The sequence below is a fragment of the Zonotrichia albicollis genome, chromosome 19, assembly GCF_047830755.1.
Source record: "Zonotrichia albicollis isolate bZonAlb1 chromosome 19, bZonAlb1.hap1, whole genome shotgun sequence".
NCBI lineage: Eukaryota > Metazoa > Chordata > Aves > Passeriformes > Passerellidae > Zonotrichia > Zonotrichia albicollis.
Genome location: NC_133837.1, coordinates 3,713,645 through 3,728,902, shown reverse-complemented (window position 1 = coordinate 3,728,902; position 15,258 = coordinate 3,713,645). Strand labels below are relative to the sequence as shown.

Below are 15,258 nucleotides of genomic sequence, written 5' to 3'. Positions count from 1 at the left end.
TGCCCGGTGGCGCTGTCCGGGCTCGGCCACCCCTGCCCAGTGGGCCCGGCTGTGGTTTCGTGGGTGCTGCACGGCCCTCGAGGGCTGGCACGCACAGACAGCAGCTCCCCAAAGCAGGGGCTTTGCTCGCGTTTCGGGGGCTGGGAAGGGGAGGTGAGCAGCAGGTGCTGTTCTTGGCATGGTGTCCTGCCTGCTTTAGTGCCAGGGAATGCCTTCACCCCACTGTCCTGGTGCTTTGGCACCCCTCCAGCGCCCCGAAACCCGGACGGTCGGGTTTGGAAAGCAGGCCAGAGATGGCTGAGGAGGTGGAGGCTTTATGGGCACCTGTCAGACTGTGATGGGATGTGCTGGACTCATCTCCACATCTCCACTGCTGGTTAGGGATCAGCTCTGACCACATCCTGCCCCTTCTCCTCTCCTCTCACCTGGGAAAAGCAAAACAGCAAGCTTTTTTTTTTTTTCCTTTTTTTTTCCTTTCTGCCCCCTCCCCACTCCCAGTTGCTTTCACAAACAATGACAAATGCTGCTTTGTGTTCCCCAAAAGGTCCTGAGGTGGAGGATGAGCATCCCTGGGTGACGGTGGGGATCAGGTGACAGCACCTGCCGGCATCCCTGAGGGAGGGCTGCGGGATGGAGGCCCCGGGGTGTTCAGACGATGCAGGGATGCCCAGGGAGTGGGAGCCCCGAGCTTTGTGTCCAGGACTGGATGCAGAGCCAGGCCAGGGCGCGCTGGGACAGGAGCTGGCCCAGCAGCGCCTGGTGTAAGGGGTTACACACTGCCGGGCAGGCAGGAGCTGGGGCAACATCGGCGTGTCCGTGACCAGAGCCCTGCTCCGGCCCCAGGACAGCACCCACGGGAGCGGGGACAGCCCTGCCCGTGCTGGGCACCCCTCACACACCCGGGCAGGCAGCGGGGGCTCCCTGCCCGCACCAGGAGGCATTTTGGGGGGGCCAGGGCAGGATCCGTGGCTCCTCCCAGCCGGCACCAGGTGAGAGATCAGCCCCGCTGTTGGAGGCAGGCGCTGCGGGTGTCACTCCCCTGGCCCGGGGCTGCTCCCTCGGCCGGGCAGGGATGCCACCTGCTCGCACCGCCGTTCCCAAGGGAAGATCAGCTCTCCATGCCAGGGGGATGAGCAGCTCCCCAGCCCTCCCAGGATCCCACAGACACCGGGGGCTGGAGGAGCTGGCATGGAATGGGTGTCTCCTTCTCGGAAGGGTGCCACAAACTCGCTTTCTCACTCCCTCAGGGACAGGGGATGCCAAGGACCGTGCGAGCCCTGACAGCAGGATAAGGCTGTGATGGGACTGCTGAAGGCTAAAAGCATTACCTTTTTACACTGTTCCTTCCCAAAATTACTGTGTGTGTAAAGAAGGGCTGGGAGCTGGCAGCCCTGAGTCTCTCTCCTCAGATGTCCTCCCCACCCTGGGTCCCCACCAGCCCTGCCACCAGCATGGACTGAGGGCAATCTGCCCTGCACTCCCACGGGACAAGGAACGGGCACGGGAGCCCACTCACAACATCACTGCGGGCTTGTCTTTTGGAAAGGCAATTTTGTTGCCCAGAGGACTTTTTCTGTGGGAAAGGGAGGCCTGCTGCTGAGGGAAAGCAGAGCTTATAGGCATATTTCTTCTATGGCTGACAGCAGGTTTTCTCCCACTCTGGAGCAGATGGAGTGCATTCCTAGGTGACAAGCTGTCCTGTGAGATTGGGAAAAGCCATCAATCCATGCTCAGGCTGAACCTGAGATTTCCCATGAGCTTCAAGGAGGCTGGTTCCAGCAAAACACGAGTCTTAGTCACCTTTCTTCCGGCGAATTTCCCAGTTTTCTGAGGATATCACCTTTGCCACGTGCTAGAAATAAACATCCTTCTTGGAAGCAGGCTCAGGCTGGGCAGCAGGGCTATTCCCAGAACTGCCTCTGGCCTCTCTTGGTAAATGCTGCTATCAGCTCCCTGCCTGCCTCCAGCTGGCCGTGGCCCAGCCAGGGATGGGACTGCAAGATGCCTTCTGTGTTTTCCAGTGGATCCAGCTGCCCTTGGGCTGGCAGGTGCCAGGGTGGTGCCGGGCACCTTGTGAGCCCTGTGTGTGTTTCAGAGGAACCTCTGGGCTGTGCCAAGGGCCCCGTGACGCTCATGGTGCCACCGTAGGCGCTGCAGGAGGCCAGCCTTATCTTGCCTTGTGCCAAGCTTGGCTCATTGTTGATTGTTCTCTTCCCAACAGGGAAGAAAGGTAAAAACAAACCCTACTTTTTCTGCAGAACTGCTCTCTGAGTCCCCATTCCTGGTGTGTCACTGTCCAGGTCTGACACTTCTGGGGCAGCAAGGACCCTCTGGAGCCACAGGGCCATCTGATGGACCAGAAGAGCCCTTGCAGGATGGAGCAATGGCTTTAGGACTGAGCTCTTGTTCATTTTGCACCCAGCCTCATCCCTGTAGTCCTGCTCTCCCTGAGCCCTCCAGCACAGCAACTCCCAGAACCAGAGGATGGAAAACCCTGGAAATCTGGTGAGGATGCTGAGGATGGCTCGGAGGCCCTCTGGTCCCCTGGGCTGGCAGAGCAGCTCTATCTGCCACAACTGCCTCTACACCCACAGTTTAGCCCTAACCTGGTTTCTATTCCCTACTTTTTTTTTTTTTTTTTTGTGGGCCTCCTCCCTCTTTTGCTGTGCCCCACTTTGCCCTCCTGCCAGTGAGCTCTGGCTGCTGCTGACCCTGATCCCAGCAGGACCTGGCTGAAGTCAGTAATAAAATGCACCAGTGAGGTGAGGTTGCTTGGGTCAGGGTGGCTCCTGCTTCCCCAGGCTGGGATTAAGGAGCAGCACATTGGATTTACCTGCAATGGCTTACAGTGGGAGGGGAAAAGCAGGAGGAATGGGGCCAGGGAGACTTTTCTTTCATGGGAAAACCAGCTGGAGGATTAGCAGCTTTCCTGGTGCTTGTTTTCTTAGTGAGCTGAAAAATGCTGTTTTTAGGGCACTGGGGATGGAAGGCAGCTTCTTCACCCAGTGCTGCTGGCAGGACTGGGTTTGAAGCCATGTGCCAGCCTGAGCTGCCCCACAACCTCCTCAGGGCTCCTCCAGATATTCCCTTGGTCGACTGGGATCCAGAGCACCACTTCTCCAAAGGTGTCATTAGAAGAATCGTGTTTTTCCAAGCTAACTGGTTGTATGGGTCTGGCTGTGCTGATGAAATAGCTGCCAGGCAGCATGTGAGTTATCCCTCTGGATGGCAGGGAGCATTGGGCACTCGCTTGGAACAAGAAACAAAAACTGCCCTTGGTGGGTGCCTGGTTCAGCAGGGCTCTGGTGGGCTGTCTGTGCCAGCTGGGAAGGATGTAATGGACCAAGTGGACACACTGGGTGCTGCTTGGATGTGTCCCATCAGGATGGAGCTGAGACAGACCCTCTCCTCACCCCCTCAGCTCAACTAGAACCTCTCTGCAGCCGCCAAAAGTGGGAAATAGGTTACAGCCACGCGGGACCGGCGAGGTGGGGATGCATTCTTGGAGTCCAGCTGGATTTGGGCAGCCCTTTGGCTCCCAACAGCGTTCCAGTGACGCAGCACTCTGGATTGCCAGCCCGGCTCGCTCCGGCAGCGCTGCCTGCGGGCACGGCGTTACATCACAGCCCGCTGCCCTCGCCTGCCCTGCGGCCGCGCGGCACCGGCACCTGCCCGGGCACCGGGGCACCGCACTGCTGCTCGCACCCGGGCTGGCACCGCCCTGCCGCGCCGGGGAGAGGCACGGGCACATGCCCAGAGCAGGGCAGTGCCCATCTCAGGGGCAGGGGCCGCATCGTGCAATCTCTCCTCTTGCCAGTTAAAGCTTCTCAATGAGCAGGGAGCTTTCTGTCTTGCAGGAATTCCTGGTTTCCATGAATTCGAGGTATCCTGATACCACAAAGAACAACAACAGAGTAAAGACACAGCTACTGGTCAGTACCCACCTTACTCTGGTTTCTTAAACTGGGCAAATCCAACAGCCCCAGCAGAGCCTGTTCAAAATCTCCTGGGGGAGAAAGGAGGAGGCGCTCGGCTTTGAGCCCTGCACTCCCTCCCTACCCCTTTCCCTTCTGGCATGTGAAGCCAGCAGTGGAAGCTGGCAGGGGGAACTGTCCCCCAAAAGCAGCTGTGGGTAGTAACACTCAGCCACCCTGGCAAACCACCCTTGCTTGGTCACAGACCAGCCCAAGGTGGCAGGTGCTGGCTAATGCCATCCTGGGGTCCCCATCCTCCTGCTGCACACTGAGGAGGCTGGAAAAGTCCCTCTTTCCTCGAGAGGGCAGAGGATGGAGCCTGGAGTTATGCTGCCTGCTCTGAGTGGTAAAAATGCTGTGTGGGCGTCTGATAGGGAGCTGCTGGCCCAGGTGCCTGCCTGCAGGGACCTGTGTGTGGCCAGCCCCAGTGGCTCTGGTTGGGACCAGAAGGACACCTGGGAACTGGGAAGGCTGGGTTGGGTAGTACCACATTTACAAGGAGAAAGATATTCAATTTTTGAGGACTGGAAGTGTAGGGTTGTGTCCAGGAGCATAATTCCAATCACTGGCTGCTGACTGGAACTGGAGCCATGGTGGTTCCCTCCTCAGGGCTGATCCTTTCCAGGACAGGACCCCACAGAACTTCAGCATTACAGAACACCTGCCAGGCTGGCAGGAGAGGAGACTCAGGCATCCCTTGGTGACACTGTTGGTGGCAGGCTCAGCGTTGTGGCAGCAGGGAAGGAGGGAGCCCCTGGCATCTCCACCGTGCACCTGCATTGGGTAACACCGGCCAGGCGGTGACGCCAGGGACACGGGTGGGGGCAAGCAGTTTCGGTCGGGGCAAGAGCAGAGGCATCCAAACCAGTGATTACCTTGGCCCTGAGCTGCTAAGTGGAGGAAGTCTGTGATTAGTTGACACCTTCAGCCAGGCTTTGGATTTTAAGCTGGGCTGGAGCAGGAGTGGATGACAGCTGCTTTATTCACTGCTGATACAGTGAATAAAGCAGCGGTGAATAAAACTGCAGTGAATAAAGCAGTGATAAAACTGAAAACACGGCCTAGGTATGGTATCAGGGTGTGCTGGTGAGTCCCCAGGGGCCTTGGGGGTGCTCATGGGGAAAGGTGGATTTTGATGCTGTGGCTTTGAGCCCTGGCTGCAATGTCCAAGGGCTCAGGGCAGGAATTTGTGTTGGGTTTGGTTTTCATGTGCTTTGAATAAACCTGCCTTCACCAGCCACTGCTGTGAGTCTCATGCAGCCTTGGGAAGTAAAGAAATTACTTCCCAAGGGTAAGCTTATCCCTGAGCTTTGGGATTCTTGTATTTGTAGGTGGCTACTAGAGAAGGAAGAGGGGAGGTGGTTGTGTTTGGACATGTGGCACAGCTGATACCAGGCCTGTGTTTAACTCCTCGCAGGGAATACCCTCCCACTCTGTCAGGCTGTCCCAAGGGTCTGTCCCCACTCTGCAAATGCAGCATTATTCATGGTCTATCCCTGCAGCCCAGCAGCACTCTGGCCTAGCCAGGACCCAGAGGACCATTGTCCCAACCCCAGAGCCAGGAGGATTCAGGCTCTACAATGCCATGTAGCCCCCAAAGCTTGCCAGAGTGAGGAGTTAGGTTGATGTCTCCATACCTGGCTGCTCCTGGCAGGTAAATCCCAGCTGTTCTCACCCTGAGTGAGCATCACTGAGGTTTGTCAGAGCAATTCCATACCTACAACCCCTCCAGCACCCATCTTAGGGTCCAATGGATGAGAAAAACATAGCAGCAATGAAAAAGATGGTGAGAATGACACTGAGGGTGTGGAGCCTCCAACCCCTTTCTGTTTGTCCTTTGTGGGGTTTTGCCATTCAGCCGCTTCCATGCGGAGGTGTCGGGGCAGTGCAGGGCAGCACTGGAGCAGCACAGCGCCTGGATAAGGCCAGCACAGAGCCTGGATAAGGCCAGCACAGCGCCGGGATAAGGCCAGCACAGCGCCTGGATAAGGCCAAGCATTGTCCACACTGCCTCCCCCGCAGCCGGTGCCTGACCCAGGGCTCTCCCGCCCCGTCTCGCCGCCGTCCGCCCGTGCCGTGCAAACAGATGGGCCAGATTAGCCAGACGGGATCCAGCCTCTTCCCGGAGCTGCCCAGCACGAGGGGGAAGTGTTCTGGGGCCTGAAGTGGCCATTTGGGCCGTGCAAACAGCGAGATATCCTGGAAAGGGTATTTATTTAAGGTTCAAAGCATGACCTTGCCAAGGCTGGGAGGATGTGGGCTGAAAACCAGCCCTTGATAGATCTGGGATCTCAGCCCCGCCAGCCCCGTCCCAGCACCCGTCCCCGTCCCGTCCCCCCGTCTGGCACCACCGGAGCTCCCTCAGAGGCTGTGGCTGCACCCAAGGTCTCGATCCCCAGGAGAGGACTGAGCAACCCACGGGATGGGGCTCAGTGGCTTTGTCCCCCCAGCATCCAAGGTTTCGGTCCCTGGAAGGAGACTTTGCATCCCATGGGCGAGGGCCTGGTGGCAGTGCCAGCTCTGGCATCCACTGAGAGCTTCTTTCCCTGGCACACAAATCAGGCTGGGTCTCACGTTTTGGAAGCCCAGGAGGTCAGGACTGTGTCCCTTGGGAGCTCACCAGCTCGATCTCCTGCGCTTTGGCCAAACGACCGGCGGAGCAGGCGCTGCACAGAGCTGTGACTCCCTCTGCTGCCTGCCCCGTGGTCCCGAGCTTGTCCTCCTCTCTTTCCTCATTCCACAGGAGGGAAGGTTTGGGGTGCCCCGATGGCCTCAGGGCATCACCTCGGATGGGTGAGCGGGGAGCAGAGCTAAACCCGTACTGGGCAGCAGCTGTGGGAGCCGGGATGTGCCAAACACCCGTGTGCCAGGGCCCCAATTTGGCGGAGCCGCTTTCGGGGTGATGGAGGCAGAGCTGCGCCTGCAGATGGAGCTCCGAGCTCGGCCGCGGGCAGCAGGGAGAGGGGTGGAGCGAGCTGATGGAGCCGGGGAATTTCTCCTTCTTGAGGAGCCCACAGCTCTGCCCGACCCCAAAAGACAAAGAGAGAGGGTGCTCAAGGCCTCCCTGCTGGGCAGGGGGTAGTGGTAATCAATCCCTGATTAAGTTAATTACCCAAAAGCGTTTGGTTTGAAAGAGGTGGGAGGGAGTGCTGCCCAAAACCAGGTATTATAAAAGTGGATCTCTGTGGATGGATGGATGGATGGATGGATGGATGGATGGATGGATGGATGGATGGGTGGATGGATGGATGGATGGATGGATGGATGGATGGATGGATGGGTGGGTGGGTGGGTGGGTGGGTGGATGGATGGATGGATGGATGGATGGATGGATGGATGGATGGATGGATGGATGGATGGATGGGGAGGTGGTCGTTTCGGGAGTGTCTGGCTGAGGCAACCAGGGGATCTGGTGGTGTCCCCAGCATCTGCAGCCTGAGCCTTCCTCCCCCAGGGAGAGGGAGGAGGAGGAGGGTGTGCAAGGTGGGCTGTAGAGAGGGAAGGGCTGCTGAGGGAGCTCTCCCTCCTCACCACAACCCTGGGCTGCAAATACTGCAGCCTTTCCAGACTCCAGACTGGATTGGGGCTGGAAGCTGCACTCCTGGGACTGCAGCAGGTGCTGTCCCACGGGCTGGGGGACCCTGGGAGGGCTCAGCAAGGAAGCACTTGCAGCTGCTGGCTCCTCGTGTCTCAACATGCGTGTCCTTGTGCCAGGCTAAGATGGCCTGTGTTCTCCTCTTTGGGGAGCAGGGACAAGGGAGGAGCTTGCTGGGAGCCAGATTTGGCCCTTCTGGGGGCAGAGTGGGTCAGATGGGGACAGTGGCAGGGTCTGCTTCCCGTGGCTCCCTCGGGATGGCAGATGCCCGGGGAAGCAGTGGGAGCTGCCCGTGGTGCCCAGGGCAAGGCACAGCCAGTGCAGGGGGCAGCAGCTGCTGCTGGCCTGAGCTCGCTGCTCCAGGGATTACACTGATCCTCTCCAGCTGCCCTGCTGTGTGCTGAAGGATTTCTGAGTCTTACACATGTTTTCCCTGCTAAATTGGAGGTGTTTGTGTCCACAGTGCAAGGGCCAGGTCAGCGTTTGCTTTGATCCCTAGGATTCAGCTGGGTCAGGGGAATTGTGTGACTTGGTCTGTGTGGTGGGAAATCAGAGGCTTAAAAGTTTCTTTTGGAAATGGAGCTCTGTAGGGCAGCAGATTTGGGGCCACCATCCTGAACCTGCTGAGTGTCCTTATGGCTCTGCAGGCTCTTCTTACACTGTCTGGTCCGTTGTCAGCATTGTGACTCCCGTCTTGGCTGTACCTCTTTTGAATTCAGCACTTTTCCTCAGAAATCAAATTTCAGCCTCTCCCATGTAGTTTCCAGCCCACGATTTGTTCTCCTCTCCCAGGTGGTCTCTGGTCCCAGTGGTGCCACAGAACTGGGTGATGCCATGCCCCTGCCTCTCCCTGTGCCAGCTGCAGTGGGATCCTCATGGATCACGTTGGCCTTGGATGTGTGGGGGATCCCCGCCCCCTGCTCCCCTCGGCTGCCCCCACATAACCACTTCTGCCCCGTTGTGCAGTGGCAGCTCCAGCACAGCTCACCATGGCCCCTGCCAAGCGGCGCCCTCGGAGCAGGGCTGTCACCCTCCTGCCACTGTCCCTCGTGGGGACATCCCAGGGGTGACACTGCAGGTCTGTGTCCCTCAGGAGCGGCCCCACCCGATGGCCCTGCCTCCCTGGCCTGGCAGCACCCATGGGTGCTCTCCCAGCTGTGGGCAGCTGGCAGAGCCATTCTGCCCATCAGAGTGAGTCCCTGGCTGGGCTCCACACACCACTCAATTCCTCAGTGCCCTGGCTCTAGAAATGGCCTTTCCTAATGCACGCTCGTACAGTGGGAATGAAACCTCAGCAGGTCTCTGATGCACTCTCAGCTCCGCCCCTTTTGCAGCAGCTTGGAATTTTTTTTAATTGTTATTAATTTTTTTTCCAGAGGATGATGACAATTCCCTGGGGCTTGGTGTAACTTGGGTGTGAGGTTTGATTCCCTGCAAATCACAGCAGTGATGTGATGTTACTGAAGGTGCGGAGCCCATCCCAGTTTGGGGCTGTGATATCCAATGATGGGCGTAGCAAACCGGCCTTATTTGTTGCAAGACCATATGGATTTTATGGATGTCAATGTTCATTAGGGTTTTGGTGCATCAGTTGAACTGATCTGAGGTTTGGCAAGGAAAAATAACAAAGCAAGAAGAAATCCAGTGCCACAGCAAGGAGCAATGTGATTTTAGCTTTCCTTCATAAAGAAATAGGGCTTTGGAGGTCCTGGTCTGTGCAGGGACATCCTCAAAGCTTTTGGATGCCAGCGTCAGGGTGATGAGTCAGGAGGCAGTGATGGAAAATGGGAGAAATTCATACAGAATGAGGTCGGAAGAGAAGAGAGACCCCGCGGGGGTCAGAGCTGGGTGCCAGAGGTGCGAGGGACAGATTTGGGGTGTCCTGGTCCCTGGGGTGCCCCCGGCAGAGCGGGGGTGCTGGAGGCCCCGCGGCAGCAGCAGCCCCTCGCTGTGGAAAAGGCCGATTTTCTCCCCAAAACTGCTCCCACGTGGGACGTGCAACGTTTGCTCCCTCTCCCTGGCAAAAGCGAAACCCTATCCCTGTCCTCGGTGCTCCGCTTGGGTTTCTCAGGGCTGTTCCTGGCACTTGGCTCCTTCGCCTCCCACATTTCCATCGCCTCTCTCCATCTTTTTTCCACTCCTTCGCTCCCTGCGCCCTCCCCACGGTCCCGCTGCCCCGGCCGCTCCCCTAAATGGGCCAGGGGGCGGATTGTGGGCACGGCTCATCTGCACCGCCCTCCTCCCGGTGCTGCCCTGCTCCTCCTCCTCCTCCTCCTCCTCCTCCTCCTCCTCCCGCCCGCAGCCGGAGCGCCGGGAGAGCCGCGGGGCTGCCGTGAGTAGGGGGCTCTGGTGGCTCTGCTGTCCCTGTGCTGGGAGGCTGGGTGGCTCTCTGGCCGGCTCCGCTGGCTGCTTCTCCTTGGATTGTTTATTCTTTTCCATCCCTGCCCTTCCCGTGTCCTTCGGCGGCAGCAAGAGCCGCAGCCCGTCCGCGGTGGCGCCGGAGCTGGCTCCCTGCGGGTGACACCGGCGTGGCCGGGGCTGGCTCCCTGCGGGTGACACCGGCGTGGCCTCTGCTCGGCAGGGCGATGCCGCTGGAGGACGGGGACCCGCTGAGCCCGGGTGCACGGCAGGTCCGCGGAGAGGCCAGCGGTGTCCCCCGGCTCCCGGCGATGGGGGAGCCCTCGCTACGGGGCACGACAGCGCCTGGTGGCAGCAGGACAGACGCGGTGGCCGAGGGCTGGGAGCCGGGGCCAGCGCTGGGTGATGGGGATGTGACCCCCGGGGCAGCCCCACGGCGAGCACGGCAGCCCGAGGAAGCCTTGATGACCGAGCTTTCGGAGCTGGTGCAGAAGGTGGTGAAGAGCAGCAGCTGGTGGGAGCGGCACGGAGTGGACATCAGCATCCTTGCCTGCAGCTTCCTCCTGCTCCCAGCAGGTAACCTGGCTCAGCCCCCAAACCACGGCCGGGGGGTCCCCAGGGCTCCCACTGCCTCCTCATGACTGCCTTGTGCTGAGAGCCTGTTGGCACCTACTGAGGTTGTAACAAAGGCACAACAACTCCCTCACCCCGTGACTTGGTGCACTCTGACCCCACAGCTGGTGACAGTGACACCCGAGGTGCAGCCTGGGCTGAGGGGACAGTGACACCTGGGGTACAGCCTGGGCTGAGGGGACAGTGCGACCTCAACAGCCTGGGCTGAGGGGACAGTGACACCCAGAGTACAGCCTGGGCTGAGGGGACAGTGGGACCTCAACAGCCTGGGCTGAGGGGACAGTGACACCCAGAGTACAGCCTGGGCTGAGGGGATGGTGCCCAGGCAGATGTACACAGGGCAGGACAGTGGGTGATGTGTCCCACCATGGAACATGATGGTTTTGGTGGCAGTGGCCCTGGCTGTGGTGGGTGCAAGGGAAAGCAGTTGAGCGTGGGTCTCTGGTGGCATGGCTGGAAAGCTGGGACCTTCTCTTGCTGTTAACTCCTGGGGATGCTGAGATCCTGGCAGAATAATGGCACCAGTGGAATCCCACATCCCAGAGCTGTGGGGTGGGATCAGGCACCTGCAGCACTCCTTGCCATCGAGGCTGGAAGTGACCAGATCTTCAGCACAAGGGTGAGTGTGGCTGATCCAGTCACGAGGATGATGAGGAGGCAAACTCTGGCTTGCATGGTTTAATACCTGTAACTACGGCTGAAGAACAGGTTTAGGGCCGTGGCTGGCGTGTTTGGGTGTAGCAACACCTCCAGCCTGGCTCGGAGGGCTGCAGGACATGAGCATGGCCCAGCTCCTGCCCGGCTGGTTTCTCCACAGGGTTCCTGTGCCTGCGGTCAGCCCAGGCCATCCCTTTCCTGGCGGGTGTCCTCACCCTTGGCGTGGTGCATCACACCCTGACCGTCAAGGGCAGCCACCTGGCCAGCCACAATGCCTTGACTGAGTCCAAGTCCTGGAGCAAAGTGTGGGCTGTCTTCTTCATTGAGGTGAGTGGGGCAGCCCCCAAAAACACCCCATCAGCACCTTGTGGTGGTGGGAAATGTTTGGAATGGTGGGAAAGGTTTCTAGTGCTTAACTCTTAAAAGTCCATTCCAGACTGGTTTTTGGGGTCTGTGGGGGGCAGAGCATCTCCCCGTGGTGTTTCATTACGGTTCCAGAGCATCTCCCCAGGTTCCTCCCACACAAGCCCAAGTCAGGCAGTGCCCAACCCTGGCAACTTCTCTCTCTCCTCTCCCAGCTCTGCTCAGCTTTCACAGTCGAGCAGGCCACCTACAACCATGTGAAGATCCACCACGGCTACACCAATGTCATTGGCCTGGGGGACTCCAGCACGTGGAAACTTCCCTTCCTGAACCGCTACGTCTACATGTTCATCGCTCCTCTGGCAGTGCCCATCCTAACCCCGCTGGTTGCTCTTGGTACGTGTCCCACGTGCCTTGGGACAGGGTGCTGGGTGTGGGAAGCTCGTGACTGCCCCCTCAGTCTCACCCCACCCAAGGGTCCTGCTTTGTTTGGAGGCATCACATGAACTACACCAGTTCCTGGTGGGACACTGCAGGAAGGGCAGGAGATGCTGCACTTGCTCTGGGGACCACATCTTTTGCATCTACTGAGAAAACGCTTTACCTTTTCCTGGGCTGGATGTTGAAATCCCAGGCAAAAGCCATCATGAGCCTGCAGCACCCCAATTCCATTCTCCTTTAACTCAGATCTGTGGCCATAATGGGGTTCAGTCGCACTCAGGTTGATCAGAGCATCACACAAGGTGTTTGGTGGCCGTGTATGGGGTGGAGGTTTGAGGCAATGCAGGGGCCAGACACAGGGCAGGAAAGGTGGTGGCTCCAGGGAAATAATGGTGCCAGAAAGCAATCAGAGAGAAGAGCCCAGGAAGCAGTAAGAGGCTAGGGAAGCAAAGCTCTCCAGGCTGCATGACCCAGCTGTGGGCAGTGCCAAATGCACGGCCAATGACTTGGCAAAGCGTGAGAAACGAAGGTGCGTCCAAATCCCCTGAGTGATGCTGCACAGCTGGATCTGCTGCTCTGGGGAGTCTCCCAGCAGTTTTATAGGGTTTAGGCCAACCTGGAGGATGGGAAAAGTGAGTTCATGGGCTGGGCTGGGCTGTGGGGCTATTGGCACAGCTTGACTGCTGGAGCAGCAGTGGTGATGGGGAAACATCAACACCTCTCCCATGCGCTGCCTCCTCTTCCTTGTGCAGATTTATTGAGGAATGTGGAGTGGAAGGCAGCTCTCCGGACCCTCTGTTGCATGTTTCTGGGGTTTTACTGCCATTACTGGCTCCTGCTCCACGTCTCGGGCTTCCAGTCGCCGTGGTCTGCCCTGCTCTGCATGCTGGTCACCCGCTCCCTCCTGGCCCATCCCTACATCCATGTCAACATCTTCCAGGTAGAGACCTGAAGCTTCAAGGTATCCCAGCAGTGCTGGAGACAGGCAAGCCACCACCCAGTGCCCTGATGCTGCTGGCTGGAGCTTGTGTCACCTTAAGGCGTGTGGGTTCAGTTGTCACCTCCCTTGTGCTGATGTTGTCACCAGGAGGATCAGGCTGGTGGTGCTGGGTGGAAAGTGATGGCCCTTGGAAAATGTCAGGGCAGATGAGTGCAAAGGGTGTGAGGATGATGGGTGTGAGGATGATGTCCTCTGCAGTGGCTGGGAGGGCTGATGTGTTTCAGGTGGTGTTACAGGCCCCGGGGTGGGGAGAGGCTGCTGGCTCTAAGTGTGGATGTGCTGGGAGAGCAGAGCCTGGGAGCTCCCTGGTGGCTCCATGGACAAACACAAGATGAGGTGACTTTAGGGACAAACCCAGCTCTTGGGCTGACAGAGAGACCCCAAAATGCGGCTCCTTGTGCCCACACACAGGCAGAGCTGCCATTGGCTCTGCTGGGATGGCACTGGGGAGGTGCCACAGGGTGCCCACCCTGCCTGTCCCACAGCACATCGGCCTCCCCATGTTTGCCGCCGACCGCAAACCCCGGCGCATCCACCTCATGAGCCTGGGCGTCCTCAACCTGCCCCGCAACCCCCTCCTGGACTGGTCCTTCGGCCACTCGCTCATCAGCTGCCACGTGGAGCATCACCTCTTCCCCAGCCTCTCTGACAACATGTGCCTGAAGGTGAGGTGACCCCACAGGGTGACTGGGAGGTGACATGGGGACGAGAAATCTTCCCAGCTCCACTGCCAGACATGCCTGTGCTGCTCCTTCCCATGTTGGAAACTGCTTTGCAACAGTCCCTAACCCATCTCCTGCCATCCCAGTCCTGTTCTCCTGGGTTTCTGCTCCCTGCTCCTTCTCCTGGCCCCAATTCCAGCCTGCAGCAGCCTTCCAGCAGTCCAGGATCCTCCCAGTGATTCCATTGGGAAAGCATCCCCAGCATTGCACAGTGCAGTTTTTGGTTCAGGCAACATCCAGGCAAATCTCTTATCGCTCTGCTCATGCCCTTACTTGCTGCTCTGGGGTGTGGGCAGTGTTCAAAACGTGGGCTCTGAGCACTGCCCCGGCTGGAGGGGATCCCAAGGCAGGTCCATACAGTGCCCTTCAGCACAGGATCACACAGCAATGCTGTGCCCCTGTGTTCAGTGTCCTTAGCTTGAGCTCAGGGGGCTGGCAGGACCCCCCTCCCCCAGAGAGGTGTCACAGGGAAGGAGGTAACTAAACCTGTGGCAGCCTCCCAGTCCCATCAAGGAGCTGGCTGTGTGGGCCAATAATGATGGGTGTGAACGATGAGCATTCATGGCTGGGTGTGAACGATGAGCATTCGTGGCTGGCTCTCATTAGAAGCCTCATTAGGGCATCTCTCCTAATTTGGAGCCCTCCAAAGGCGTTTTGCCAGGGTGAACTCCCTGCGTTGCTGCAACTGGAAACCACCTTCCTCTTAATATTCACAGCAAGGGTACTACAGCTGGTGCTGCCTGCTCCAGCCCAGCTGTGGGCATGTGGGATGGCTTTCCCGGGCACGTTTCAGGCACCTTGTGCAAACACAGGGCACCCTGCACAGCAGTGATGTCTCCTTTGCCCTTGCAGATCAAACCCATCGTGTCTCAGTACCTGAAGCAGAAGAAGCTGCCCTACAACGAGGACACGTACAGCTCCAGGCTCTGGCTCTTCCTGCAGAGATACGAGGAGCTGATGGTCCATGCTCCCCCCATAACGGAGCTGGTGGGCATCCAGTGAGGCCCTGGGGGCTGTTTCCTGCAGGGACATTCAGAGGGATGGTTCCAGCAGGACCAACACCTCCATGAAGTCACCGTGTAGGAAACATCCCTCCCTGAAGTTTTGCTTTTGGCTAGAAAATGGTGCACAGAGCCACTGCAGGAGGAGAGCCTGGTGGGGCAGCACCAGGGACAGAAAAATCAGGATTCCCCACAGTTGTTCCCAGTTTATCCACTCTGCTCTCACACCTGGGGAGAGGAAAGCACCCCATCTGTGGGGGATGTGGCACCAGTCCAGGACATCCAGAAGTGCGAAGCAGCAGGATCTGCAGGATGGAGCTGCAGCTGTTTGGTTGGGGTCTCAGGGAAGGGGTGGATGTGGAGATGGGGCTGTGACGCTGCTGCTTGTGCTTTGCCTGACTTTGGGCTAAATCGGCCCCTTCTAGGAACAAAGATTTGTTTCAAAGATTTGTTTCAAAGATAAGTTTAGCCTTAACACTTTGGGGTGGATTTCCTTTAACACTTTGGGGTGGAT

At 58.4% G+C, this 15,258-nt stretch overlaps 1 protein-coding gene across 1 annotated transcript; it reads left to right on the top strand.

Annotated features, from left to right (window-relative positions):
- Positions 1–9,746: 9,746 nt before the first annotated feature.
- Positions 9,747–15,219, top strand: FADS6 (fatty acid desaturase 6). Its single transcript, XM_074554925.1, has 7 exons — positions 9,747–9,901; positions 10,151–10,503; positions 11,378–11,544; positions 11,796–11,976; positions 12,774–12,961; positions 13,507–13,686; positions 14,596–15,219. Exons 1-7 carry the CDS (start codon positions 9,762–9,764, stop codon positions 14,743–14,745), a joined length of 1,359 nt encoding a protein of 452 aa, XP_074411026.1. The 5' UTR covers positions 9,747–9,761; the 3' UTR covers positions 14,746–15,219.
- Positions 15,220–15,258: the final 39 nt, after the last annotated feature.